Source organism: Leptosomus discolor, chromosome 2, assembly GCF_034619465.1.
Source record: "Leptosomus discolor isolate bLepDis1 chromosome 2, bLepDis1.hap2, whole genome shotgun sequence".
Lineage (NCBI taxonomy): Eukaryota > Metazoa > Chordata > Aves > Leptosomiformes > Leptosomidae > Leptosomus > Leptosomus discolor.
In genome coordinates, this window is record NC_141392.1 from 10,989,493 (window position 1) to 11,016,267 (window position 26,775).

At 39.2% G+C, this 26,775-nt stretch overlaps 1 protein-coding gene across 1 annotated transcript in view; it reads right to left on the bottom strand.

Annotated features, from left to right (window-relative positions):
• Window positions 1-26,775, bottom strand: part of KCNH1 (potassium voltage-gated channel subfamily H member 1) — a 181,432-nt gene that overhangs the window by 62,204 nt on the left and 92,453 nt on the right. Inside the window, exons 9-10 of the mRNA XM_086460603.1 lie at window positions 25,138-25,390; window positions 11,164-11,360 (exon numbers count right to left, since the gene is read on the bottom strand). Coding sequence (XP_086316729.1) covers window positions 11,164-11,360; window positions 25,138-25,390 — 450 coding nt within the window. The remainder of the gene's footprint in view (window positions 1-11,163; window positions 11,361-25,137; window positions 25,391-26,775) is intronic.

Below are 26,775 nucleotides of genomic sequence, written 5' to 3' on the forward strand. Positions count from 1 at the left end.
TCCAAGTCCTATATGGACAGCACACTCTGAGTCTACTTAAGATTATACTACCACTGTATGCTCCTGCTTCAGTTGAGGGAGATAGTACTGAACTCAGTATACATATATAAGAGCCCTTACACAAGATACTGAAGTTCACACCCCATTTTGGAATGTAATAGGTAGAATAAGAAAATTAATGGGAACCAAAAAAAGTGATAGCAAGAGCGAGAATACTGACAGCATTTTCAAGTGGAGCCAAGTCCCCTCCGCAGTTTGTTAATTTAGAAAAATTACCCTAAAAACACTTAATACAGCCATTTGCATAGGGCTTTAGTATTTCACATCAGTGTCAGATATCACATTTGAAAATCTTAATCCAAACAGGTGTTTGACATGATAATGCACTTGCTTTTGAGGAAAGAATCATACACAGTTTGAGGGGAAAAAAAAGTTGCCAACTGCAAAAATAATACTAAATAAAGAGGGGCTGATTCATGATCCTACGCTCAAAGTATTTCAGTAAGTTCTTGTATTGAGCCACAGCCCAACACAACGCCCTCCTTACCACTTGACTTTAGCTGTGGCAGCAATAGTTGGTACTACAGTCATAGCAGGTGATTGGCAAGGTGCCCTATCAAGTTTTGTTTGCAATTAGTTCATTCTCATGATGGTAAAGCTTACTGGATTTCAAATTCAAAAACTTTCACAAGGCCACACCTAGTAGTTACTCCACTTCACAGTCTGCAGTCAAACACTTCAATGTCACACTGGAATGGGCAGCAGCCTGTAAAGCAGGTTGACATCAGACACCACATTACCTGTGTGACTCTCCTGCAGCAGGCTTGAGACTAAGGAATGTGATATGCTCCCAGCTGTATCCTCCCGGCAAGATACTTGTTCAAAGGCAACTAGGAGGCTGATTCTCATGGATGGATACAGGAAAAACATCAGTTGTCTAAATATGTGGGACAGTTTGACACAAATACTGTGGGCAACTCCCTGTGTTCGTAAATCAAGCTAGGAAAGAGTTTCACACAAAATCTTAACAGCATTTGTCACATTTAAAGGTGGGCTACTTGTTTTATGTCTATCACGGTGCATATCAAATAGAGTCCTTGGAGGAGCTGTGAAGACTTGGCTCAGCTACACAAAGAGGAAAAGGACCTATTTTGCCTTGCTGTCCAAGAGCTCACAGTTGCAATAAAGGTCTCAACATTTAAGCAAGAAAACAGATAATGTGTAGGTAGGGTTTGGTCTGGAGTGAGGATCACAAAATCTCTATACAACATTAGCAGTATCCTCCAGAATTTTATTCCCTTTTTTTTAATAGGGGACAGTTATGTCAGCTTTCATCGGAAAGCTGAAGAAAGGACCTATCTGATCACTTAGATTACAAAGTTTCATTGCTCAAGGATGTAGGTTTGCCATCGTAACTCAGCTTTCGTATTGCACAGCGATCTACATCCTCTCTCCTTCATCCTTGAATGTGTTGAATGTTTGGATTTTCAGTCCTATGAGTTTGGCTTTTAGTGACCTTAGAGAAGACCAGAAGATCAAAGCTGTCATGCCAGGAAATCACAAGGCATTGACATAACTAGTGCAGTTACAATACATGATAGAACGTGGTGCATACAGGCAAAAAATCTGGGCAACAGCATTTGTATATCAGAAAAAGCACATAATACTTGAATTACTTGAGAGATTCAGCAATAGGCCAGTCATTATACATACATACACATATACACACACAGGGCTGACAGGCACTAATAAAAAATATATTTTAGTTTAAAAATTAGAAATAGAGAGATTTTGAAACTCTGTCCACACAGTCATGGTAAGCAGTAGAACATAGACATCAAGCTTTGGAGAAAGGGTAGGAAGACTTTGAATTCCCATGGAACGTTCCCTTTCTCTTTGTCAGCATGGTCCAAAAGCGGACTAAGGCATCTCAGTCCACTTAACTGTGAGCAGGTGGTAGTGCGCCACACGCGTACTGAAAATGAGAATAACACACTACACAGCCAGGCTGCTGTTCAGCTTCCCTTCTGTGTCTGCATTATACTTCTATTTATCTAAGTCAACACAACAGTAAGAAAAAATTAATTTAAACTGAGGACTGATCCTTCCTACTGTAAAAATACTAGTGAGCATTTCACCCTTTCCACAATGAAGACCAGATTCCCAGACTGCATAAGAGCAGTTACAGTCTTTTGGATTATCGTCTTCTATCCCTGGTGGTGGGCCAACACTCAGAATTTCCCCAGTTCCTAGGAAATTCATTTTCTATTTTAAAAAGGCTTAGGGGAGATATTCTGGGGAATCCTCATTCACACTAAGTAATCTTTATCTATATTAAAAATATTTCTATGCTTTAGTCTATGTGGGTGGAGGAGGGTAAAAATCAAAGTAATGCATTTTCTTCTGTTGGGATAAACAAGCTGGTGTGGGTGGCTGCGCATGTTAAAAATGAAAGAAACCCCTTTTTTAATGTTAACTTTCTATTACTCACCTGAAAATAGCTTCACGAAAGCCAAATGTACTTTTTTTTTAAGGATTAAGACAGTCCGAAAACAAATTTTACTTTAATTCACCATGAACCTTGTTAACTGTATTTTTCATCTACTCAGAATAGCTTTACCATATACGGAAAGACTTTATGAACACTCTACAGACTTCGAAAAGGTCAGAATTTTATTCTTTTATATTTAAGGCTGAGTAATTTATGGGTCATTGAGAGAAAAAAAAACCCTTTCAAAAACAATTCAAGCAGGTCTACTCAAAGTGTGATAAAATAAACAAAGTATCAATCCTATTTCTGGATTAATGAATGAAGTGTTTAACCTCAATTTCAGAATGATCGGAACTTGTTCCATTTACCACATCTTTTTTCCAAGTACTGACATATAATTGGAATGTCTTTCATTGACATAGTTTTCCATACTTGGAAAACACATTGGGAAATAGCTAAAATTCTGATTTTATAAATTCAGTCTGTGCAAATTTAATTTCTAATTCAGTAATCAGAATGCAAATGATCGCTAAGTATTTCATGACCAATGTGGGAAAACCTATAAATCTACAGTAGCACAGAACAGGAAATACTCTCTTACTGAAGATAGTTGAAAGCAGTTACAGTTTTAGTATCAACTTCATAAAAGAATCATATTCTTCCATTTTAAGATGAACTGTAATTCAAGATTCACCCTTAACAGCTCTTCCATCAGTTTATTTTATTGGCAGTTATTAATACCCATTGATCACTAGGTTACTTCTAAGGAGATTTACTAGTGAATGACCTATCAGAATTTCAACAACTTAATATTCCTTTAGAGAAATACACATCTTGTTTTGAACAGAATACTAAGTTATTTCTTTACAACAATTGTGCAGACATTATACTACAGCATCAAAATCTAAAAAAAAAAAAAACCTGCTCATTATTCATAGTAGAAGGCAACTCAAACAAGTCATGAATTCAGAAATCAGTTTAGAAGGGATTTAAGAGCATTTTAAAGAAGCATTTTGCTACTTACCCACATAGATTAATCTAAGTTACAGCTAAAATTTATATGTAAATGTATCATGTACGAATACAAGCAACAGAACAGTTTTGTTGTCTGTGTTGAGTTCACATGGCATGGATTTGGTAGCAGGGGGACTGCAGGGGTGGCTTCTGTGAGAAGTCACCAGAAGCTGTCCCCATGTTGGACAGAGACAGTTCTAGTTGGCTCCAAGATGGATCTGCCGCTGGTCAAAGCTGAGCCAATCAGCAGTAGCACCTCTGTGATAACATATTTAAGAAAAGGTATAAAACACTGCATAACAGCAGCTGAGAGAGAGAAGTGAGAATATGTGAGAGAAACGACTCAGCAGACACCAAGGTCAGTGAAGGAGGAGTGGGAGGAGGTGCTCCACATGCCTCCCTCCAGCCCATGGTGACAACCATGGTGATGCAAGTTGTCCCCCTACAGCTCATGGAGGCCCACGGTGGAGCAGGTATCCACCCTGAAGCTCGTTGAGAGGAGCCCATACAGGAGCAGGTCTTCTGGCAGGACCTGTGGCCCCATGGGGGACCCACACTGGAGCAGTCTGTTCCTGAAGGACTGCACCTGTGGACAGGGCCCACGTTGGAGAAGTTTGTGAAGGACTGTCTCCCATGAGAGGGACCCCATGCTGGAGCATGGGAAGAGTGTGAGGAGGAAGGAGTGGCAGAGAGAAAGCACTACAAACTGACCGCAACCTGCATTCACCAACTCCCTGCACTCCCCGCTGCTCAGGGGAAGGACGTAGAAGAGTTGAGAGTTAATTTGAGCATGGGAAGAAGGGAGAGGTGGGGGAAGGTGTTTACAAATTAAATTAATTTCCCTAAGTCAACTTTGGTTTACCCGTGACAGTAATCGGTGAGTGATCTCCTTAACCTTATCTGGACCTACAAGCTTTTCATCTTATTTTTCTCCTCCTGTCCTGTTGAGAATGGGGAGCTTGGTGGACATGTGGCAACTCTATCATTTCATGGTTGCTAAGCCCAAGACAGCCTCCAACCACCACATTTCCCACCAGTCCTTCTCAGTTTGTAAACAGCAGGCCAAGCAAGGCACCTCCCCGGTAGGCTCCCTTACCAGCTGTATCAGGAAGTTATCTTCCACACACTCCAAGAACCTCCTAGACTGTTTCCTCTCTGCTGTGTTGTATTTCCAGCAGACATCTGATAAGTTGAAGTCCCCCATGAGGACAAGGGCTAATGATTGCAAGACTTCTTCCAGCCGCTTGTAGAATGTTTCATCTGCCTCGTCCTCGTGGGTGATCTATAACAGACTCCCAGCAGGATTATCTGCCTTGTTGGCCTTCTCCCTCATCCTTACCCATAAGCACTTGGCCTTGTCCTCACAATCATTAAGCTCTACACAGTCGAAACATGCACTAACACATAAAGCCACCCCACCATCTCTCCTTCCTTGTGCATCCCTTCTGAAGAGCTTATAGCCATCCATTTCAGCACTCCAGTCATGAAAGTCATCCCACCATGTTTCTGTGATGGCAACCAAGTCGTAGCTATCCTGCTGCACAATGGCTTCCAGCTTGTGCATTGCTGTAGATGCACTTGAGCTGGGCTATTGATTTCACTCCCAACATTGGCTTGCCACCCCTAGGTTGACCACTAGTGGGCCTTGTTTTGTCCCCTTCCCCCTTCAAATCTAGTTTAAAGCCTTCTTGATGAAGTCTGGCCAACTCATATGCAAGAATCCTTTTCCCCTTTCTAGAAAGCCAAACTCCATCTATTGCCAGCAGGCCCGGTGCCATGTAGACCTCCCCATGATCATAAAAACCAAAATTCCGCCGGTGATACCAACCTCTGAGCCACATGTTAATCAGGTGTGTTTTCCTGTTCTTTTCCATATTCTTAACTGCCATGAGGGGACTGAGGAAAACACTACCTGTGCTCCTGATCCTTCAAGCAATCGCCCCAGTTCCCTGAAGTCCCTTTTGGTTGCCTTTGGACTTCTCTCTGCAACCTCATCACTGCCAATTATTTTAATTATTTATGTCTTCTATCGTACATACTCATCCCTGCTACGTAAACTATTTGTCTGTAGCCAGATCTTCCCCTGTGTAAGCATAGGACCTTAAGGCTCAAGGCCATATAGACTTAAATAGAAGAGAAATAATTTTAGAGTTTAAAAGTTTTGGAAACTAAACTTTAAGAAGATGTCTCTGAAAGGTAAGGAATTTCCTCTGGGCTGAACACTTACAATCACTGTATAAGTATGAAACGTTAAATGCTTGCAGTTGGTCAAATCCTCTCCAAGTCCGTGTATTAAGACTTTACCTGAAGGTGTCCAACAAGCTGCAGGAGAAGAGAAGGAAGAAATCCAAGGGCACATCCACCTCAGAGCATGGGGCTTCAACTCACAGACAGTCACATCACTTAAATCACCCATAGCAGATGTGCAAGCTTAACAACATGCAACACGCCTCAGAGCACTTTCAGTCCAGGGTGTAAAGATGATTTGCACAAAAATCTGAGCTAGATAAACAGTTACCTGTTACAGACAGATAAAAGTTAAGTAAGTTGTCCAAGTCCAGAAAGACTCAAAAATGCAATATGGAATCTACCAATGAAGAACCAGAATTAAATACATTTTCCTTAGATTGGCATGGAGGAACAGGGATTATAAAAACATTCAACTACCTGAATAGCTTTTAAAAGGCAGCATGGGAAAGAACAGAATTGAGTACTTAAGTGTTTATTTACGTTTGGAAGGTTTTTTGGAAAGCGACAACTGTGTCTCCTGGCCAGCTAATATGGCATAAGTCCCTAGCCACAGACCCATCCAGACATCTCTGTCGTGTTCAGTGTCCTGGGTTTTCAGCGCTGTAAGATGCATGCCAGTCAAGCATCAAACCCCTCTTCCCACAGGACTTATGTGATTGTTTTGGGGAGTACAAATGCAGAAGAAAGAAGCAGGCTGGCAGTTTGACCATTCTGAAGTCCATCATCAAATGGGCCAATATTCTAGCATTAACACCTTTCACTTCTCATTTTAAGAAAGCCTTCCACCAATTCAGCCTTCCATATCAGAAGGAATTCTCAGATACTGTTTTGAACCTGGATCATGAAAAAGAACTGGAAAACTTGTCATGTGGACAGGCAGAATACAAGGCCATGGATTGCCTTTCTGAAAACAACCTGCTGCCAAGCCCCTCGAGATTTAAAAACAAGTCTTGAAGCACTCCTTGCTGAAATGTTTGATCTGAGAGAGGTTCTCTCTCTAGTTAGAGCTTAGAGTATAAAAAGAAGAAAAGTGAAGCTAATGCTGAAGAAGAAAGCACAATTATATTTTAAAATTTCCTTTAGAAAGGGGTGATAGGAGTTCTGTCCACTGGCACAGTTAGAATAGCATAGAATAAGCACACTATTAAATGTACAAAAGCAAGCAATCTTACACTAGCAGGGAGACAGACTACACTGTTGCAATCACTGCTCTCTCAAGAAATATGTTCTGACTAGGAGCTTTGCCTTTAAATCACTAAATCACGCTTGCTTTGTAAAAATGCAGTGTTCTTTGCCATTTCCTTCAGTCTTACAAAATCACAAATAACATATCTACATCCTACTGCATTCCTCCTTTTATTCCAAGACACAGATTTCAGCTTCTGGAAAAGCTACTTGTACTTTCTATCATGATACTCCCAAGCATTCAGAATTAGTCATTTAATCTCTATCCAAGCTAAAATGGCTTACTAAAGAAATCTCAGCTTAATAAATTATGTATAACAATTCTCTCTTATGTATCGTGTGCAATCATTTGAGCTATAATATCATTTATGGCTGCAGCAGAACGAACTGAGCAAATACACTGTGGTACAACCCAGTGTAAGTTAATATTGGTCACAAAGCTCATAGACATGGAAAGAAGCAACTGCCAAAACCAGAATGCTTGCAAGTGCTGCCAAAGGCCTTTCACATTCCTAAAGAAGGTGCCAGCAAACTCGCACCTCATCACAAGCAAAAGACAAGGACAAATAGCTACCATGCAAGCTTCTCTATTTTTACACTTCTACTAACCTGCAGCTAGGAAGTCCAGGCTGGAAACCCAGATGTGTTTAAATATTTGTTGGGGAAAAACAGACCTCCATCCAGCCTGCAAGTCCTGCTGTACTACTGCCCTCCAAACCTGCAATATTTCTCTTTCATTTATCACACCCTCCACAACAGTGAGCTTATCACTTGACCATCCCACCACATACCCTCAGTGTCTACACTCCAAAAACTGAGAGAAACATCAAGTTAACCTGCTTTAATTTCACAACATTGTTACAGCAGGAACTGCTCTGAGAAATCCTCTGTCAGCTTCCTTCCAGCTGCAAAGCCCTCGAGTCTGACATACGGCCACCTGCAGCCACAGACTGCAGCCCCAGTTTCTTAAGATGCTGGAGGGAGAGATGCAGCAGCTGATTCTCCTCATTAGATGAAAACTTCAATGACTGGCAGCAGGAGGAGTTAACTAAAGGTCTCCTTTCTCTTCCCTTTTAGGAAAAATAAAGTTTTCTGTCTAAGCTCCAACCAGAGGTAACTAGACAGCTAATAACTTCACGAGGGATTTCAGTCACTGTAGGAAACTGCTAGGGGAGTCACCTGACGGTAAGCTGACAGTTTCAGAAAAGAGGGTATTTCACCAGTGTTTGTTGAGAAAGCAAGTGAAAGGAAACCATTTCCACAGCACAGACATGGACAGCCATGGCATGCCAGGGACAGAGCACTGCAAATGCCTCCCTCTACCACGAAGTCCTCAGGCATCATGGGCAGCCCTGTTCGAGGGAGGGCATAAAGGGGACACACAGACAGAAGCGTCCTGCCCTCTCACCTCAGCTCAAAGCACATTCAAGACAGGTAGGAAGAGTAGCACAAGGACTGGAGGGAAGATGCTTTTTACTTTGCCTAAATGCAGCTCTAGAGTTAGCTAAGGTCAAGAAATTCATTTTGGTACCTTACAACGCACCTGTACGTCCACTTATTTCTGTGACAGTTGTTCGCAAGTGGATGCAGATGCCAGTAAGTGTGGGGGACACCTGTAAGGTCAGCACTGCTCACCAGCACTGAAGGGTCTGGGACAGGGAGTCCCATGTCCATGAGGGAAGGGATCACTGGAGGAGACCCAGCAGCCAAGGAATATATGAACGTGGTGAAAGAGTGGACCAATGCTAAAGCTCACTTAAGCTGAGTGAAACTTGGCTAGAAAGCACCTTGCAGTACGCAGTGAGCCTCAGTATCATGGTCAAGTGAAGGCATGTGCACCCTGGAGATGAGGACACCTCAGAGGAATAACCAAGTCTAAAAATATATCCATGAGATCCTTCAGGCAAAAAAATCCCCAAAGCTGCTTTTTCATGTATTTGGAATCTGTACAAATATATTTGGGATGACTACACAGTATCTACACTTCAACTAGTTGAACACTTTCGGAGATGAAACTGTTTATTGAAATGAAAAGTGTAATTCTGGTATTTATATTCCAAAGGATATGCAATATATCACAAACGTAACTCACAGAAGGTTCATATGAATTCTACAAAATTCCATTTGCAGAAATAGACCAGAAGAAGTGTTAGAAGTGACAGGCTGGGGAGCTATTTCTATAAAAGATTCACAGATATTTAAACCAGATTAAATTCCAAACTCTAAAAAGATGCCTTTTAATGAGCATTATCTCTAATCTCTAAAGTATCATATATTCTATGCATTTCCAAAAGCTTATATTATTTACATTATTTAACATTTGCATTCTGATTGCAATCAGCCTTCTTTCAATAAAATAAAATTACAGTCGGTTAACCTAGAACCATCAAACTCTCACTTCCATTATCAATCAATGCCACTTTTCTGCTGACTGCAACTCAATTAAAATCCAATTATTTGAATAACTCTATGGAAAGTGCTATCATAAAATGTACGTTTTTATTAGGAAATTTTCGTGTAGAAAATTGACAGCACAGGAGTTATGATACCATAGTTAAAAAGTGTTTTGTAACTTGGGCTGGGACAAGCTACACCAATGAATATGGAGGGAAAAGGCATCACTTCTAGAGTAGGCTTTTGATTCTAAAATTGGGACTTTTGGCTCAGAGTAGATTCAAAATGATGCGACTGCTAGCATTACTGTGAGCTTTAAGAGAGCTGGTCCTTCTATGCCTCAAAGTTTGTCATTTCTACTGATATTAAAACAAATATAGTTAAATATTCTTAGGCCATCTAACCACATTACCCACAGTGTTATTTCCAAATAAGTCAGTCAGTGATACTGATGCTTTAGCTGATCTTGATACCAAATTCTTTGATTTCTTTTATTTCTTACATTAATTAACACCAGCTAAGTAGCTGGTTCTTACACTTAAGTTTTTAACAGGACATCTCTCAGTCTTCTTGCATCTTCTGTATATCTTCTCCTTGTCCCACAGGAACTCAATGTCATTGACAAAAATGTCCTATGAGGAAATCCTCAAATATAAATTTGCTTCCTAGTTTTTAATTACATCAATTTTCTACTAGAGGTTTGATTTATTTGACCGAAGTGTGGATAGCACGTTCCTCTTTGCAATACTGAAAAGATGAATTCTTTGATATTGCTAACATATGCAGATAGAAAACATCATCACACTATTTTAATTTCAGTATGCCAACTGTAGGTACAAAAAAAAAATTAAAAAAAAAAACCCAAATCAATACCCTTGGCTTAAAGTCTAATTTTACAAAACAGACTTCAAAGATGAAAAGGTTTCTGTTTTTTCAGGTGTAATTATCTAGAATTCACTTGGCACCTGGAAGTTACCATGGAGAATTGTTTTTAGGAGCAAAAAAATCTCCTATCAAACATTTTTCTCAAGTATCTTTATATCACAATATTTTAAAGCAAGTATAGGTGCTCCAGTGTGCTTATTTTTAACTTAATATTATTGTCTTCTACATTGCATCACAAAATCATATCAACTGAATTATACCTACTACAGTTTTAAGAAATTTCTACAGAGGTCGTTCACTGAAGATTACACAGAGAATTTAAAATAGGATATTACGTTACAATGACTCACATTTGACAAAATAATTTGAACTGGCACACAGGAAGAAATTAAAAGAGCCAAAAATTCAAGGACAAGAAAATGGAAACATTATAGATAAGCAAAGTAATTCCAAAATGTGATTGATACTAAAAGAAATAACTCTGGATAGTATCAGTCACGTTCATATTACTTTTCCACTGTGACTACTGTTGTTGACTTTTGGTCCATATATTAGATTTCATAGCTTTCCTCCCACTTCCCTGGTAACTTCAGGCAACACCCCTTACATCTTTTTAGCTGCTTTACAAGCTAAAGTTGCAGAAAGTAGTGAACACTGTTTATCATTAAGTGCATGACAGTTCGCAAATATGGTGGAATCCGTCCACTTCATAGAAATGTAAAATACTTTCACATATACACAGTCTAGCTCCCTATAAAACTAGCAGTGGAATAAATAATTATGGCCATTGACATGCTAGGAGTGTCTCTTAGGCAAGCTCTGAAAAATCTTCTTCTAAGAGAGGCTATGAAGAATACCATAATTCAAGCAATGCAGTTTTTTCATATAGACAGTCCTTAAAAGTGATCATTTATATGGTGTATATTAAAATCAAAGCTACTTACCCTTTTTCTCAAGTTGTAGGTCAAAATGAGATTTCTGGAGAAAGAGTGTGAAAAGGCTGTATAGAACTCCAGCACTTTCTGCAAGGCATCTCTCTTAATCACATGAAGATCACAGTAAGTCAAAGCCCTTACATTAGCACAGGACTGGGCGAGGGTAGACTCCTTCCAGAACACATCACCAAAAACGTCTCCTTTGCCTAGAGAAAAGCAGCAGCATTGTTTTCAATAATGGTACTATTTCCACGAAAAATATAAAAGAACATACATCTCACTTATGCAGTTAAAGTTCTTCTATTTTACGTGGTCAGAAAAAAATTCTGTCTGGAAAAAAAAAAATCTTTGAAATATTTCATTGATAACCTTTTCCATTATCCTTTTGTTAATTACAACAGCCCAGCAAAATTTCATAAGAACAAACCATAATCGAAAAGTGTTTCATGTGAGAAGCCCACTTTAAATATCAGTAAAGTTCTTCCTCTAAAATTCACGAAGAGCAGTTCATTCTTGATTCACGTTCTCTTCTGATCCCTTTCAAAGAGATTAATTAAGAGGAAATGCTTTTCCCCCTTTTTCTTTTAACTGGCATGCAAAGGATTTTTCTCATACATCTATGTTGTTGAGTTTTCTTAATCCGGCTAACAATTACCCACTATCGTGTCAATAAAGCTATCTTGTATAATATGTCAGTGCAGTTACAGGCTGTAACAAAACACTACTATACATCAGTATTAAAGTAAGTTTGCCCTTGTTTGCTAGATCATCACCAGAAAAATCTGTCTTTACAACCATATAAAAGAGCAGATCTCACAACTCTGGTGGCTCTAGCGCTTTTCAGCTGCTAAGAGTCTCAACAAAATCTTTTAGTAGTTGTGCATGCGTGTCCCCATACAATACAGCGGAGGTTTAATGTAACAACACAGTCCAAAATAAGAAGAACACAGGGTAGTTATCAGCAAGATAATACTGAAGAGGCAAGAATATTTAGCTGTTACATGTTGGAAGAAAGAAAACATGGCCATTTCCTTAAAGCTTTCCCATGTGCCTTTCTCCATGAGCTTGGGACAGCCAGTGAAATCTCTACTGAGGAACTGTGCAATGAGGGTGTTTGCACTAGTCTGGGCACTACAACACAGGGTAAGTACTGAGGAGCAGCCCCCAGTAAGGATTTCACCAGTTATACCCAGCGCAGGCTGGCACAAAAGGGAGTGTTTAGGAGAAAGTTACAAGCTGCTTTAGAGAGTTATGGTCCTTTTTTTTTTTTTTTTCTTATTTTCCAACATACAATGCTAACAAGAAAAGAATATTCAGCTGTTACCTTAATAATGAAAAACTACACTGCTCTTGGTTTGAATGGAATTTTCCTCTTAAATCTCTCCTGTGTTATCACCTCTGCACATCACTTTTAAGACAAACAACAAATACATACCTTCACAATGTCTATCAAGTTGTCATAGAGATGGACCAGATGGTCCCTTGTCTTATAAATAATACTTTGCCTAAAGCAATTCTTAAAGCCAAAGCATCAAAATATATATTAGTTTATCAAATTCACCTGGGTCCTTTTAGATTTCATTCCCTAAATAGTCATGTATGAAAGTCTATATGAAAGTCAAGAGAACTAATATGTAAAGAGGTCAAGAGAAGTTCTAAATTAAACCCAGAACTCCCATCTTGGCCCTTGAGCTGTACTCTCATCATTATGTGGAATTATCATCTTCCATTAGATGGTGTTTTCTCTTTGAGGAGAAGCTATCAGCCTGATGGTAAGGTATGCTGTAGTGCAATAAGCTGTGGTTCACACTGATGGGCTCCCAGTCTTCCACAAAAGCCCTATGCAGTCCACCTGCCAGGAACCAGTTTAGTTCCTGAACGCTTCGGAAGAGGCATAGACCGTATTTCCATTTTAAATGCGTACACACACTGAAACCACCAGTTCCACAAACTCATTCTTCCCCACAAGTTAGGCAAAGGCACATAATAGCCCTGCTTTCACCTCTAGTCTCTTTATATAGGACAATGCCAACATCTAGAAATACTACAAAGGTTGCATATCAGTAAGCACAGTGGTAGTCCAATAGCCCAGTGCAGTGAGCAACTTTTCATTTTAATGGCAATGACTTTTCTCATTTTCAATTATTTAAACATACCCTTTTTCAGTAGGTACATTAAAAATAGCCTAAGAAAAAACCTTCCACGTGTACTTAAAATAGATCATCATCTACAAGGCTTTTAGACAGACAAACACACAATATATTCAAAACTGAAGTGAAACAATTTTTAAGCACCATAAAAACCGATATGCTTCACTGGGTAAAAATGGATTGTTTGCCTTTGGAATAAATATGCTTTTACTTGCAATCTTCCAGGCAATTAGCTAAACAACTGTTTTAATTAACGCTCTGGAATCTATCAAGCATTGAAATGTGCCATCACTGATGAGCAACAGTTAGAGCTGTTAGTCCAAGCATAAGGGAGAGGAATTCTAGCTCATTTCTAAGCGTATTTCCTAACATCTCCAGACAAGTTTCCCTACCTTAAAATGACAATAATTATTTTACTGCCCCACAGTAACATGAAGAATAATTAGTACAATGCAAGTACAAACAGCATGGTGCTGCTTTGCCTACACATGTAATGACATACAGAAGTTAGTTACATCTTGCTCTTTAAAATTTAATTCTGCTTTTCACATAACACAGAAAGACACAACTGTGTCCTTCACCAGTGGCAGCAACTCCAGTCTCACCCCCTTGCTATTTGTAACTCCCAAAAACTCCCCCTCCCGCAGTTTCCTGCCACCCCAGGGAGCCGCTTCCCATCAGAGGCAAGAGCAGCATGTGAAGGAGCTATGTCTGCTGGATGCCCACTGAGCCAAACCAAACAAAGAAAAGCAACACATGAACCATAAACTGAGTCAGATCATAGAAGCTTCAGTTTTTAGGAAAAAAAACAGGCTAAAACAAGAAGTGTACTGTTTTCTATCATTTACAATTTCCTTGAAGTTAATCAAGCTAACGGCCAGCAATCTAGTTGAAAATCAATCCTACATTACAGTTCCGATTTCCAAAGCAAGGCACACGTGCAAGCATCACACTGCTTTGTTTCTGTCAAGAGCATCTTCTAAATTATGGACACCAAAGGTATCAATCTAGATTGTCAGATTTAAAAAAACCTTGCTTTTGACATTCATTGAAAACTGGGCGGGGGGGGGGGGGGAGGGGGGGGCGGCGTGGGGAGGGGCAGTAGAAACTATAGCAAGCAGGAATTAAAATTCCACCCAGGAGTATCTGCACTGGATTAGAACAATTGTCCTCTAAAAAGAAAAGGAACTGCATACCATCTCCATTTATATGTTCTCCATAAAGTAAGCTCAATCACTGAGGAAAAAAGAATTTTAAAAAAGAAGGGCAGATGAAGTGGGTGTTTTATCAAAACATCTGTAATTGGAAATCAAGAAGAGTAAGGTGTGTCAGAAGGTGGCTGGCAAAGTCTAATGGCTCCATTAGAGAACCTGAGCCAAAAGCCTCTTTTTACATATAACTCCAGGCTTTATATATTTCACCTTACCTCTGAAGAAACATTAAAAAGCTAGAGAAATGCAGATGGCCGTTTGTTTGTCAGTACTTTGCATTTCTCATTCCCAGCTTGCTGAATTCCAGGCATCTGCCAGGAACACTATCTGTCAATCACACTTAAAAGTGGATGATCTAAGCTTTTACCATCAATCATTTATATTCCCTGCTGGATTTGTGGGCTGAGGACCTTTTCCACTGTCAGCTGAGTATGTACTGGAAAGCCAAATTGTTTTCTGCCTTTTATGTTTGCTTGCCTGTTTTAATTCTAACAAGTCCCCAAACTCTGACATATTTAAACACTGAAGAATTATTTTATAAAACCAGCATCTTCTGTTTCCACGTTTATTCTGTCCCAATTTTTTCTCCATATCAAATTTGCTATTCATCTCACAAGTGAAAAGAGGATTTCTCTGTTACCACTGCAAATTCAGCCTGAGTGAGGTAAAGGGTCAAGACACATCCACTCTGTCTCCTGAATGCAGCATCAATAATGAAGATCTGATCATTGCAACTTAGTCAAGTGTTTTGCTGATTCTGTTCAAGAACCACCCTTGCACATTACAGCTTTATTGCCTTGATAGGCCTACCAGAACAACCTTTAGTTTTTTCACTCCTACAAACCAGAGTGTTGAAGAGCTCTCAGACAGAAGATATTGCACCCTTCTCTGAAAAAATATGGTGCTCTGTGGAATATTTTGACTGATAACCTAACTGGATCACTTTTGGTTTCCGAGTGTCTGGCAGTCATGGTGCAGTTTTGCGTGATAGCAGCTGGGTGAGGAGAGGAGGCGAAGGATTCATGTGCTGAAGGTCTTCCAAGTCAGTATGGACTTTGATGGAACTCACATGAATCCATGGATTTTCAGTACATCGGACATAATATTGATGTTACAATCATTCTTGAATCAATAATAATAGTTGTTACAGCTGACAATACCAGAAGCTAGCTCAGGTCCCTTCAGATCTGCCTTCATCTGCATGTTTGAATTACAGAAGAATTGTGATCTGATACAATCAAATAAGCTAGAATGACCAAACACTGCGTGATGGTACCTCAGCAGCAATGCAGCAGTAAGCACATCTTAGAAATCAGGTGTTAGCAAATACTGTTCTCTGGGATGCTGATCCACAGCGGCTGCCACACTTGCACAATGCCCAGTACAGTTCCCTGAAGCACCCAGCCCAGCCTGCGCCCTTGGGATTTGTTCTCCACCTCCAAGCTGTGGGAGAAACCAACTGCTGTAAAGGCAAACACAGATTCTCTGCATGTCAGTCTCTATTCTAGTGACTGCTCAGTTAAAATGATGCTGAAATTTAAAAACAAACAAAAAAACTTGGCTTGATTCCCTCCCCCACCCCCCGCCAAGAGGTTTGAACAGAACCAGAGGATCTGAAGTTAATCCATGTCACAGGGTCCTACCAATTGTGTTCAAGCATAACTCCACTAAGGACAGTGTATTTACCCCTAGTGTCCAAAGCCAGTGATGTGAGTCTCAGGTCAAACCCTTCTGTGATCACCACGTGTCTGTTTGGCTTCAACTGAAAATGTTTCCCTCTCCCCTCTTCTCCTCCATATCTAAGTAAGGCGTGCAATTTAAATCTTCTCATTTCACAGAGAAGACAGACTCAAGGAAAGCAGAGGCACCAGAGCAAAAATTTTTTTTTTTTTCTTGGTGCATTGTTTTAAGGCAACGGATATCTGCCAGCCAGAAAAAAACAGAGCTACCATTTGGCATCAAGGTAGGGATAAATTGCACAACTTGACAGCTGCTGAATAGCCTGTAGTTTCATCCTCCAACACAATACAGCTGGCAGGAGATGATGCATGGAAGTGATTTGCTGCCTTAGATTTTCTTAAGATTTCTCAAGTGCAAACTAAGACATATAATGAGAAGCGAATGACCAACTGCACTGCAGACAAAATACTCTTTTTCATTAACCAGAGGTTTTAATCACTCTTTTCCTCTAATAAGACCTTATGGAAAAAAAGCCAGAGAATCAGTGCCACAGAAATGAAGTGTTCCAGTGATAATAAAGTGAGTTGCACTTTCAGTGATTTGCCTGGTGCACAAACAGAAGCACAGTGTATCTGTTCGGGTTTGAAACAGCTTGGCAACATTTTGCAGACAGTTTACTATACAACTGCATCAATTTTCTCTGTTGAAGCAGAGTCTGTACTGTGCAGACAAAATAAAAACATTTATTTTAGAGCACAAGATGAGTAGCAACAACATGAATTAGTAACAGCTAAGATATCTATTATTATTATAATTAATGTGTTTATTTGTCTCTCTGAATAGAGTACGGATTACATTTCACCACTTTACTTACTGCAATGAGAAGACGACTTTTTAAAAGGCAACTGGGCCCTACCAGGCTTATTGACAAAAAGCTAGGAAGCTTCACCAGAATCTGAATCATTTATCCTTATTTGCTTTTTATGATTACTGCAAAAAATGTTATAAATATGGGCCGAGTTTGTACAAACTCAGAAGACGTGGAAGTTGCCAGCTCTAAACAACTAGAGCCACAAATGTATTTGGATTTATTTGCACTGGTTAAGTAACAGGAAAAACACAGCTCAATCTGTGTTGTCATTGCAGGGGCAGTGCTGGTGCTCTGATCTAAAAATCTGTAGGAGAGGCTCAAACTGCAATATCCTCAGAATTATTCCCCAATGACTTAGAAACAGGCTTTATGCTATAGCTATTGCTTGAAGCTTACATTAAAGCCCCCAAATTTGATTTTTTTATTTCAGAGAAAAGGATTCACAAGAGTTTAAAATAGTAGATTTTACCTTCTGAAATAAAGTACATATTCTGAAAACCTCACAAAGTTCATAGTTATACTATACTTCATTTTATTTAATATTTCTAGCAACTCCTTGAGGATAAATTTAACAATGTTTCAGAAACATACCTCTGAAAAAAGTTCTAATTTGAAACTTGGAGAAAACAAAGAAAAATCACTGTTCCGTGAAGATTTTTTTTTTAACCTGGCTTTTCAGTGAAAACAATTATTCTTCTTCCTCCAAAACTCTGAGACAGAAACAAAATCCTACCCAAAACAAAAATGGAAATTAGTCCAACAGTTCACCTGCCAGAAATCAGGGTCTTTATAGAAAACTGACTTCTTTGTTAAATTATAGTTTCTACCTCTTCATACCTCTGCTTGGAGTACGCACACAAACATGATGGGCAAGCCTCCCTAAAACAGCCTGTGATATCAAGGAACACACTGGAACAGAGAGCCCAGTCTCCACCACATCTCAATTTTAGCTGCCAGTGCACCACAGATCACTGCTGCCAGCAGCCTGCCAGACATTACCATCTTCCAAAGGGGACTTCTTCCACATGTGGTGGTGACAGACTACTTAAGAGCACATTATGCAAAGCCGAATAAATTCATAACAACAAAATACAAAACTGTAGGGAAAAAAATCAACTAATTTGAAGTGCCACGAAGTTCACTACTGAGGCGGCATCTTCACAGGGAATCCCCCTCTTCCCCAGTTATTCCAGCAAGTCATTAATCAAGTGTTTTAAAAATCTGTTTCTCCAATACCCTGCAGTCTTAGACAATCTATAGATAGCAGTGGACAGGGGCTTTGGCGATTCCTACTTTTAATGCTCTACCAGAAGTTAGACATAGTACAATGTCTGGCTGAAGTCTCAAAATACACAATTCCTGATGTCAACCCACACTACATTTTCTAGGTGTCTGGAGCACAGGAATAAGGAATACTTTCTGCCCAAAAACACCACTTGGAATAAACCTATATTCCTCAATAAAAATTTTGGTGCTGTTCCTACATCTACCATGAAATCAAAATGTTGTATTAATGTAGACCTCTTTATGCCACTGTCTTTTAAAAAGTTTAGCCAGATCTCCATTTCTAATACTTTTGCTAATAGCATGCTTGGACACACATTGAGGAAATCAGACTTTTAAAATCATTCCTTCAGTTGATGTTCAATGAATCACTGCATAGAAACATGCAGCTTCTCTGACCTGCCTATATATGTCAACCTGAAAAAAAAAAGCTTTAAACTATAAATAGAAAAAGCACAATAGAACTACTGGAGATAAAGCTGGATTTTAATTTCAATCATTCCTTTTTCAAAGCACTGCTGGTCACGTTAGTCTTATTCAATAGCACAAACAATGCTGTGACGTTAGATATTGTCTTTGAAAATAATTAGAGAACTAATGCCATCCATAATCCTGCAACCAATTCTTAAGCCTAAGAACACAGCAGCTTGGCATTTTTAACACAGGGAGGTGTACCTAAATTTAAAACTAGGGTGAAAAAATTAAGTAGAGAAGTAAGGGACTTTTTCAAAGACTTGGCATTAAATAACAACAGGCCCCAAAACACACAATTAAACTCTGAAAACAGGGTTGTACACAAGGAGTTTAGTTTAGGGAAACCTGAGTTAGCGCAGGTACTGGGGACAGTCTAAAGGCAGCAGCCTGGGCTCAGCACAGTTAAATTATTCAACATCTTCAGGTCTGCTGAGAAGTAACCATCACACAATCACGTGGAAGATGCAATGCTTTTCCACTGAGGTCTAAGACAGACAGTATTTCCCTGTCTATAACAGACTGTTATTTTCCCTCCTCTAAAAGAAACCATCCCGGTGGTGCAGTTGCCCTTGCAGTTCGCACTGTCCTATCTGGATGCAAATCTGTCCCACCAAAATCTGGATCAAACCTCTTGTGTCTACATCTGAATGAAATGCTTATGGCTAAATGAGCAAGCTAAAGCAATTGTAAAGAAAACAAACAATTATTCTTATAACGTTCCTTTAAGATGGCAATTAGATCAAATTAAATCAGCAGGAATTTCTCCACACAAGGCAAATGGAGCATTTAATATCCTGCTGAAACAAAACGTGGCACATCAAGCTCTCCTACAATATCATGTTAAAACCACAGTCTCCAATCTTGTCAATGTTATAGCTTTGTAAATAATGACAAAAGATCTGTATATCAGGGACATCAATTTTCGCTTCCTCAACTCACATGTGATCTTAAAAGTACATCTACGTGCATCGTTTGCACACAAGCCACCCCCCTCCAAAAAAAAAAAAAAAAAAAAAGGTGATATATCCCACTTTCCTCATGATGGTGAAGGCGGCAGCCAGGTCTAGACTATACACTCCCATTCTTGACGTTCTGTTACTGAACACTTTCATACTTACATAATATCTACATTCTGCTATTTCCCTTCAGCTTTGATACCAGCAAAAGGAATAGCAACAGCAAACTGTCCTTGTGGCAGGCAATGATTTTCCTTGCTCACAATAAATTACTGCCTTGATTTCCCTCCCTAGCTCATTCATTTTACCTGCCCTTTGTGGAGTCAGGAGTTCGACTCAACAATTCTCGTGGTTCCCTGCCAACTCAGGATATTCTATGATTCTATGGTTAATAGCCTTTGCTAAACCAAAGTCAACAAAAAAGTTTATTCTTTTGAAAGTTTTTAGCTCAAATAAGGATAGCAAGAACATAATAAATGCAGAACAGCTGGGATGCAACACTTGGGATAAACTGCGTTACTCATGGGATAAACTGTTTTGTGTGGAGGTTTTGTTTTTTCTTTTTAACTAAACCTTCTAGTAAATGTTATTTTTCTCATCCATTGCTCAGCTCTAAGATCACAGTGGTTTTCAAGGCTCTGTTTTTTAATTGCTAAATAAAGGCTTAAAGGCTCCCAGTCTCTAATCAAACCCACAAGACTAATCTCCAGTCTTACCATCCATACACACAGGACCCCCTTGCAGGGATCATCAAGACCACTTCAGCAACTCTGAATAATTCACGCATGTGAAGACCTGCCACTCAGTCAGGCCTTCTAGGGGAGATTGACAAATTTTGCAGCAGTCTGAAAATTTAAGGACAAGACACTGATTTCCCCAATGCCATCTAGAAAAAAAAAAAAAAGCCTGTCACCCTGATTTCAAGGATCTTCTCCTTCCTCTCTCTAGCCTTTTACTGGAATATTTTCCTGCATTTCAAAGATTACTACATTTTCAAGCAGAAAGGGTTGGAACCAACCCCAGTCCCAAAATCACTTGCTTCCTTCAGATTTCCTAGAGAAGAGAGATTTTTTTCTTCAATACTGGAGTACAATTATGTCAGTCACATCTAACTTAGAATTTATCATTTTCTAGTAAGATCAAAAATGTTTTTCTTAGGTCATTCAGATATTTCTATGTACACATTAACACAATATAAATCCTTTTCTAACAAGGCCGCCTATCCAGCCCCTCTGTGTGTTTCCAGAAAATACTTACGAAAAGTTAATTTTGCTACTATGGCAGTATTTTCTATAATCATCTTTAAATTATCTATGCACACACGCAATTGGAGACATAACACAAGAACTAGCACTTCCCTCTAGCAGTGGTGAGGAGAGATTAAAAAGGTCCAGACTAAAAGGCTAGAGGACCAGGGAAGTACCCTGTTAGCCCCAGCAATGGCCTATCATCTGCTCAGCTGGTCTTCTAACATTAGCTTCTTGATTACCGCAGTTCCAATCTATGTTCTCACACTGCACTAAGGAAATGTGTACCTTTTTAGTGTAAAAAAAAAAAAAATACTAAAAATGCACTGAAAGACAGTTTAAGTCTTCAAGCTTTCCTAAATTAAGAAACAACTAGCTATGCAGGTTTACTCCACACTTCTGCTACAACTCCTTTTCCCCTTCATATTTCAAAGAAAGCTGCAGCCAGACCTTATGGTCCCTGCCTGGAACACATCTAATTCAGGAGGAATCTTTTAAGAAGATATTTGTTAAATTAAAATGTAGCAAATATCTCCTGAGCATGAGTAAATTTTAACTTTTCAAAGACCTGCGATAAGGTCAGGTTTCCAGATGGCCCGTGGCTCATCCTGAAAGGTATGCTCCAAAGCAGAGAAACTAGAGCTGCCAAATGAAATGCATGTAAATGGCTGATTGTTTTTAACAGTGAGAAAATAATCCATTTTCTCTAACCGCATCTGGATAAATGGGTAAGTTTTTAAGCAAGAGTAGTTCAGAGAGATATGCCAGTCTCAGATGGATAAAGCAGCATCAGCCCAAATGGGAAGGCTTAGAAAATTTAAAAGCAAAGCCAAGCTGAAAACCGTCTCTTAATGGAAGTCCTGCATGACCTGTGCTTCACTCAGTTCTCTTCAGGGCAGGGACTATGTGATTAGTCTCTCTTTTCCACAAAGTGCTGAGTGTACGTCAGCGCTTCACTCTATGCAATAACAACGGTGGAAATGGAAGAACAGTGAACTACAGGAATTGTACTTCATCCAAGCAGCTTCCCACTAGCTAATCTTCACTTCCACATAGTCCCATTCTCATACTTACACGTTAACATAAACCATAGTAATACAGTGACTTTTCTTGCTATATCTTCCTTCTCTGACCCATTTATATTAGAATGAATCACAAATCAATATATCACCTGGCTTAAAGGTAATTTTCTACTTTTTTGGTTTTGTTCCTCTGACACATCAAATCCAAAGACTGTGTTGTAGGAACACCAGTACTTTATTTCAGCAGAAATTTTGGATAGAATTCAAAAATGTCTTCTATCCCAACAAATCAAACTTTATACAAAATACAACAATTTCTTTAAATTTTTACACTAAACATTGCAAAGAATTTTTTTTTAATTAATTATTTTTGCCTTTGTCTCTAAGTCAAATTAATGGGGAAGGCAATCTGGGGGGGGGGAAGAAAAAATGTAAATTTTTTCACTGCTGGCCTGTGTGCAGTTTCTTCCAACTCAGTACTTGTATTAATCCAAGTCAATCAAAGTCAATGCTTTGTTATAAGAACATAAGCCTGAACTGAGAATATACCTGTCTCTTGGGTATTACACAGAGCTGATCTGAAGCATATTATGCAAGTGTACACAATACGCTTTTATATGCTAGTCTGTAAGGCTAAATGATTTCAGAACTTGAAAACGTTTCATATGAATTGGATTCTTCAAGGATTAAGCGTAGTTTGCCTTTCGTTTATGTAATGCTGCACAGCAGTCACACAAACTAATTTAGAGATGCAATTTATTTCTCTATTGTAAGGAAGACACAGGCTACACTGCAAATTGCAAAGGCTGCTTTATTAAGTGACAGCTAAAGCTGAGCAAATAATTCAACTTGAATAATTGACGCACTTTTTATTTTTATTTCAAGAATGTCTGAGAGAAGATTATGGTCTCTCTGACATACCTGTTAACTGAAATTACTCTACAGAATTCCTCACATGGTTTGCTGTTACATGCCTGATGTTCATAGCTATGCTTAGTTGTGATTGCTAAACAACACTTATGGCATAGGATGTTCTGGCTGAATGATCAGCAACAATCATGGGTTTTGTTCAACGTAGTAATTTTTTTTCCTTGTAGCGCCTCGTTTCATCTGGTGTACTTTTATCAAGAACTTGACAAGTTTAGCTGAACATGAAACAAACAAACAAACCATTGCTATTCTACAACTAAGAAAACAGAGTTCAAAGAATTTAAGGAGGAAATCCTGACCCATTTCCTGCATCATCCTTTAGTAATGTAGTGGTTACACTAGACAATACTGAAGGAGAAGAAAGTCCAACCGACTTAGAATAGCAAAAAACTTAGTTAATCACATAATTTCTTATCAGGATTCAACAGAAGGCTTCACAGCCTGGGGGAGGAAAGTGTACACACCTGTGGAAGAAAAGGGATTTCTTAGTCCAGAAACTGAAACACAAAAATTGGTACACATTTATCCAAAATGAACTCTCACAGAATCACAAACAGATCCCACTTCATTTTACTTTTCTCTCCGATTACAATATTCACAAAGAAAATGTCAGAGCTCATCAACTTTGGTGCAAGTCAGAGAACTGACTCCAAATCCAAAAAACAAAGGTGTGGAGGGAAGAGGATCAACAGTTACTATCCCAGGAGAACAGCAATAACAAAATATTTCTATTAATTCAGATGCCAAGGTATCAGCCTCATTTATCCATAGCTATCACTCTGCAGCAGCAGAGATTAGGGCTTCAGGTTTCCTTAACACTGATTTCTCAAGGAATCTAGTCCGAGTGTTTTCTAAAATGAGTAATATGATAAAACATGGAAGTTACTGCTAAAGACGAGGATAAAATTGGTATCTTTAAAAGACATTTAAAAAAAATAATCTATTTCAGTGCTTTCTACCTATACTGATTAAATAGAGCAGCAAGATGTTTTATTCTTGTGATGGACACAAGAGGTGGCATTATGGGATAAAACGTGACACAAACTGAGAGGCTTTAGTTTGTTCTACATTTGCCGTGTTAATTCATGAGAGCTCAACACGGCAAAAGGTAGTAAGTTCTTGATGTGCAACTTAGAAAAGCAGAAGTTGCTAGTACCATATAGCACTGAACAGTGCTGGTGATTCCAGAACAAAAGAGAATCAGTTATCCCCCTACTTTTCACTTTTTTAGCTTCTTGTGTGGCACAAAATACTATAAACTTGATTCCCCAGTACACTAATTTCACCCTATGCTATATCTGCAATTCTGTTCAGAAGCAGATAAAAACTGAACTCAGCATATTTATTAGCCCCCCCATTTTCCAGTAGACATTCCTCTTACAAGAGTTGGGTGTATGTGCTCAGAAACAGTAAGATTACCAAGCTGTCGTCTTCTCTTTTTCCAGGCTGTTGTGAGTGACAGGTACTGGATTAAGCCACTGTGAGAATTTACCTTATCACAAAAGGGTTTGACAGAATCAAATGATAAGTATCACCTCGTCAATGCTCCAGCCACCCCATGATTCATCTACATCTATTGGATTATCACACTCTTTTCTCCCAGCTTTGCCTCAGAATGTTGTTCATACCACTATCAGCTTCTTTTTAATGCCTCTAACCTAAAGCTGTCATTCCAAGTTAATACAAATTGGCTCTAAATTTTTATATTATGTTGACTTTAAAAGAGAAAAATACTATTTCACCATAAGAACTTGACTAAATCTAATTGGAAAATTTTCAGCAAAAGTGGATTATTATCGGGGGGTGGGAAGGAGGCATGGAAGCCTCCTTTTCTGAAGTCCTCAATGGAATTTCTAATGAAAAGAGGTGTAGCGAGACAGGGAGAAACCCAAGAATAACCAGGATCTCAATGCTCAAGTAGAGTTTCCATTGACCAGAAGAAATAGGCTTGAAGCAATCTGGAGATGAGATGATGGCCTTTCTTATTTACTTATGCGGAACAGGAAGGACGATAAAGTATACCCCACCAGGCTGTGGTAAAGCTAACTTGACTGAAGCTTTTTAAAGAATGAGTTAAGTGCTTGAGTAGAAGCAGCTATAAAAATGCTCTACGCATCTATATTTGTGCACAGTGCATATTATCAGCTGTGAAACTCACCCAATATAGCAACGACTTCATCATCCTGGATTACTTCCAAAGACCCCGAAACCACAAAACAAAGGCTGTCAACGCTCTCCCCTGCGTGGTAGATCAGGTCTCCCGGGGCACAGTGCACTGTCTGAAATTCCATGGCAAGTGCTCGAAGGCACCCATCGCTTGCCAGCCTGAAGGCTGGGTGCTCCTTGAAAACTTTACGGTTCAGATGCACACAGATATCTGCTCTCATGTCCTTAGGGCATATCTGCAAAACCTGAGAAGAAAATTAGGCAATAAATTTCTGTGCATGGCTTATATGTGCCTATTATCCCTATTAATCCTACTACACAGGGTTTAAGAACTACTTTCCTCTGTCTTATAAAATTTATAATCCCAGTCTGTACGTTTATTTTTATATTATTTATACACATAAGCCACAATACTAACTAAGTCTACTTTACAACACCTGAAGGAAAATAATGTTTTCATCTCAGCAACATGCTCTACTGGATATTGAATTACCAGCATAAGGCCTCAGGTTTTTAAGACAATAAAACTGAGAGCACAGCGGTACAGAAAGTGGTGGAGAAAAGGTTCCTGAAGGATCGTTTCTAGAGGGTAGGTCACACTTTTGATAGGCAGACTGCATGAAAAGCCTGCACAAATTATATGCTCCAAGTGAGAGAACATTGGAGAGAGGAGATGTGTAATCTCATATCCCTTTAGCGCAAAAAAAAAAAAAAGTTATTAAAAGTTTCACTAACTCATAATACTGAGATTTGAAGGTATTCAAATTCACCCCTCAGTGGCAGCAACAAGTTTTTTTGCTCACATAAGAAAGGGGCTTTAAGGTATGATACTGTGTTGGGCAACTTTTGATCTTCCAAATGCAGTGTTCCTCACAGCAATTCACGACGTGTGCTCCTAAGGGTACACAAACTGATGCTTAGCACAGCGGGTACCAGTCAGGGCCATTTCTGAAGGTTTTTAATACAATACAGACAGCCAAGTGGAAAGAATACAGAATTACTACTGCACGTACAGATGCTGGCAAAAACACTGGAAATACATAACACGAACAGGGCTTTGGGATGACAAAATCCTTGGAGTTTAATCTGTGATGAAGTACATCACAGGACCTATTATTAGAGAAAAACATTGAGTACTGTAAGTCTGCCTCATTTTTTATTCTCAGTAACAACTGTTCTATCCAATCAAGAAGAGCTCTGGGTGAGCTTCAGAGTTACTCGTATACATTTTCTGGATGGAAAGAGATGGGTGCTTCAATGCAAACACTCCTGGAAAACATAAAGGTTACACAGGAAGCATTATGGCTATGCCTTCACCTTGCAATGGGACTCTGTGCAAGATCTGAGTAGAGAACCAAGCTCGTAACTCTATGCACAGCACTCGTTCCAGATATTATGCTTGCTACTCCAAAGGCAAATGATTCTACCACCAATACCATCATCTTTGGCCCACCTCCAAGCAGACCTGCTATTACAGATTATGACTTCTGAAAGAGATATATTTCTATAGTGCTTAAGCGTAGGGCACTCATGGATGATGTCTCTCGGCTGCCCCACAGGCAGCAGCAGTCAAATCTTCTGTTTTCCAGGCTCACAGAAATGCATTGGGGCAGCAAGACCAACATTTAAC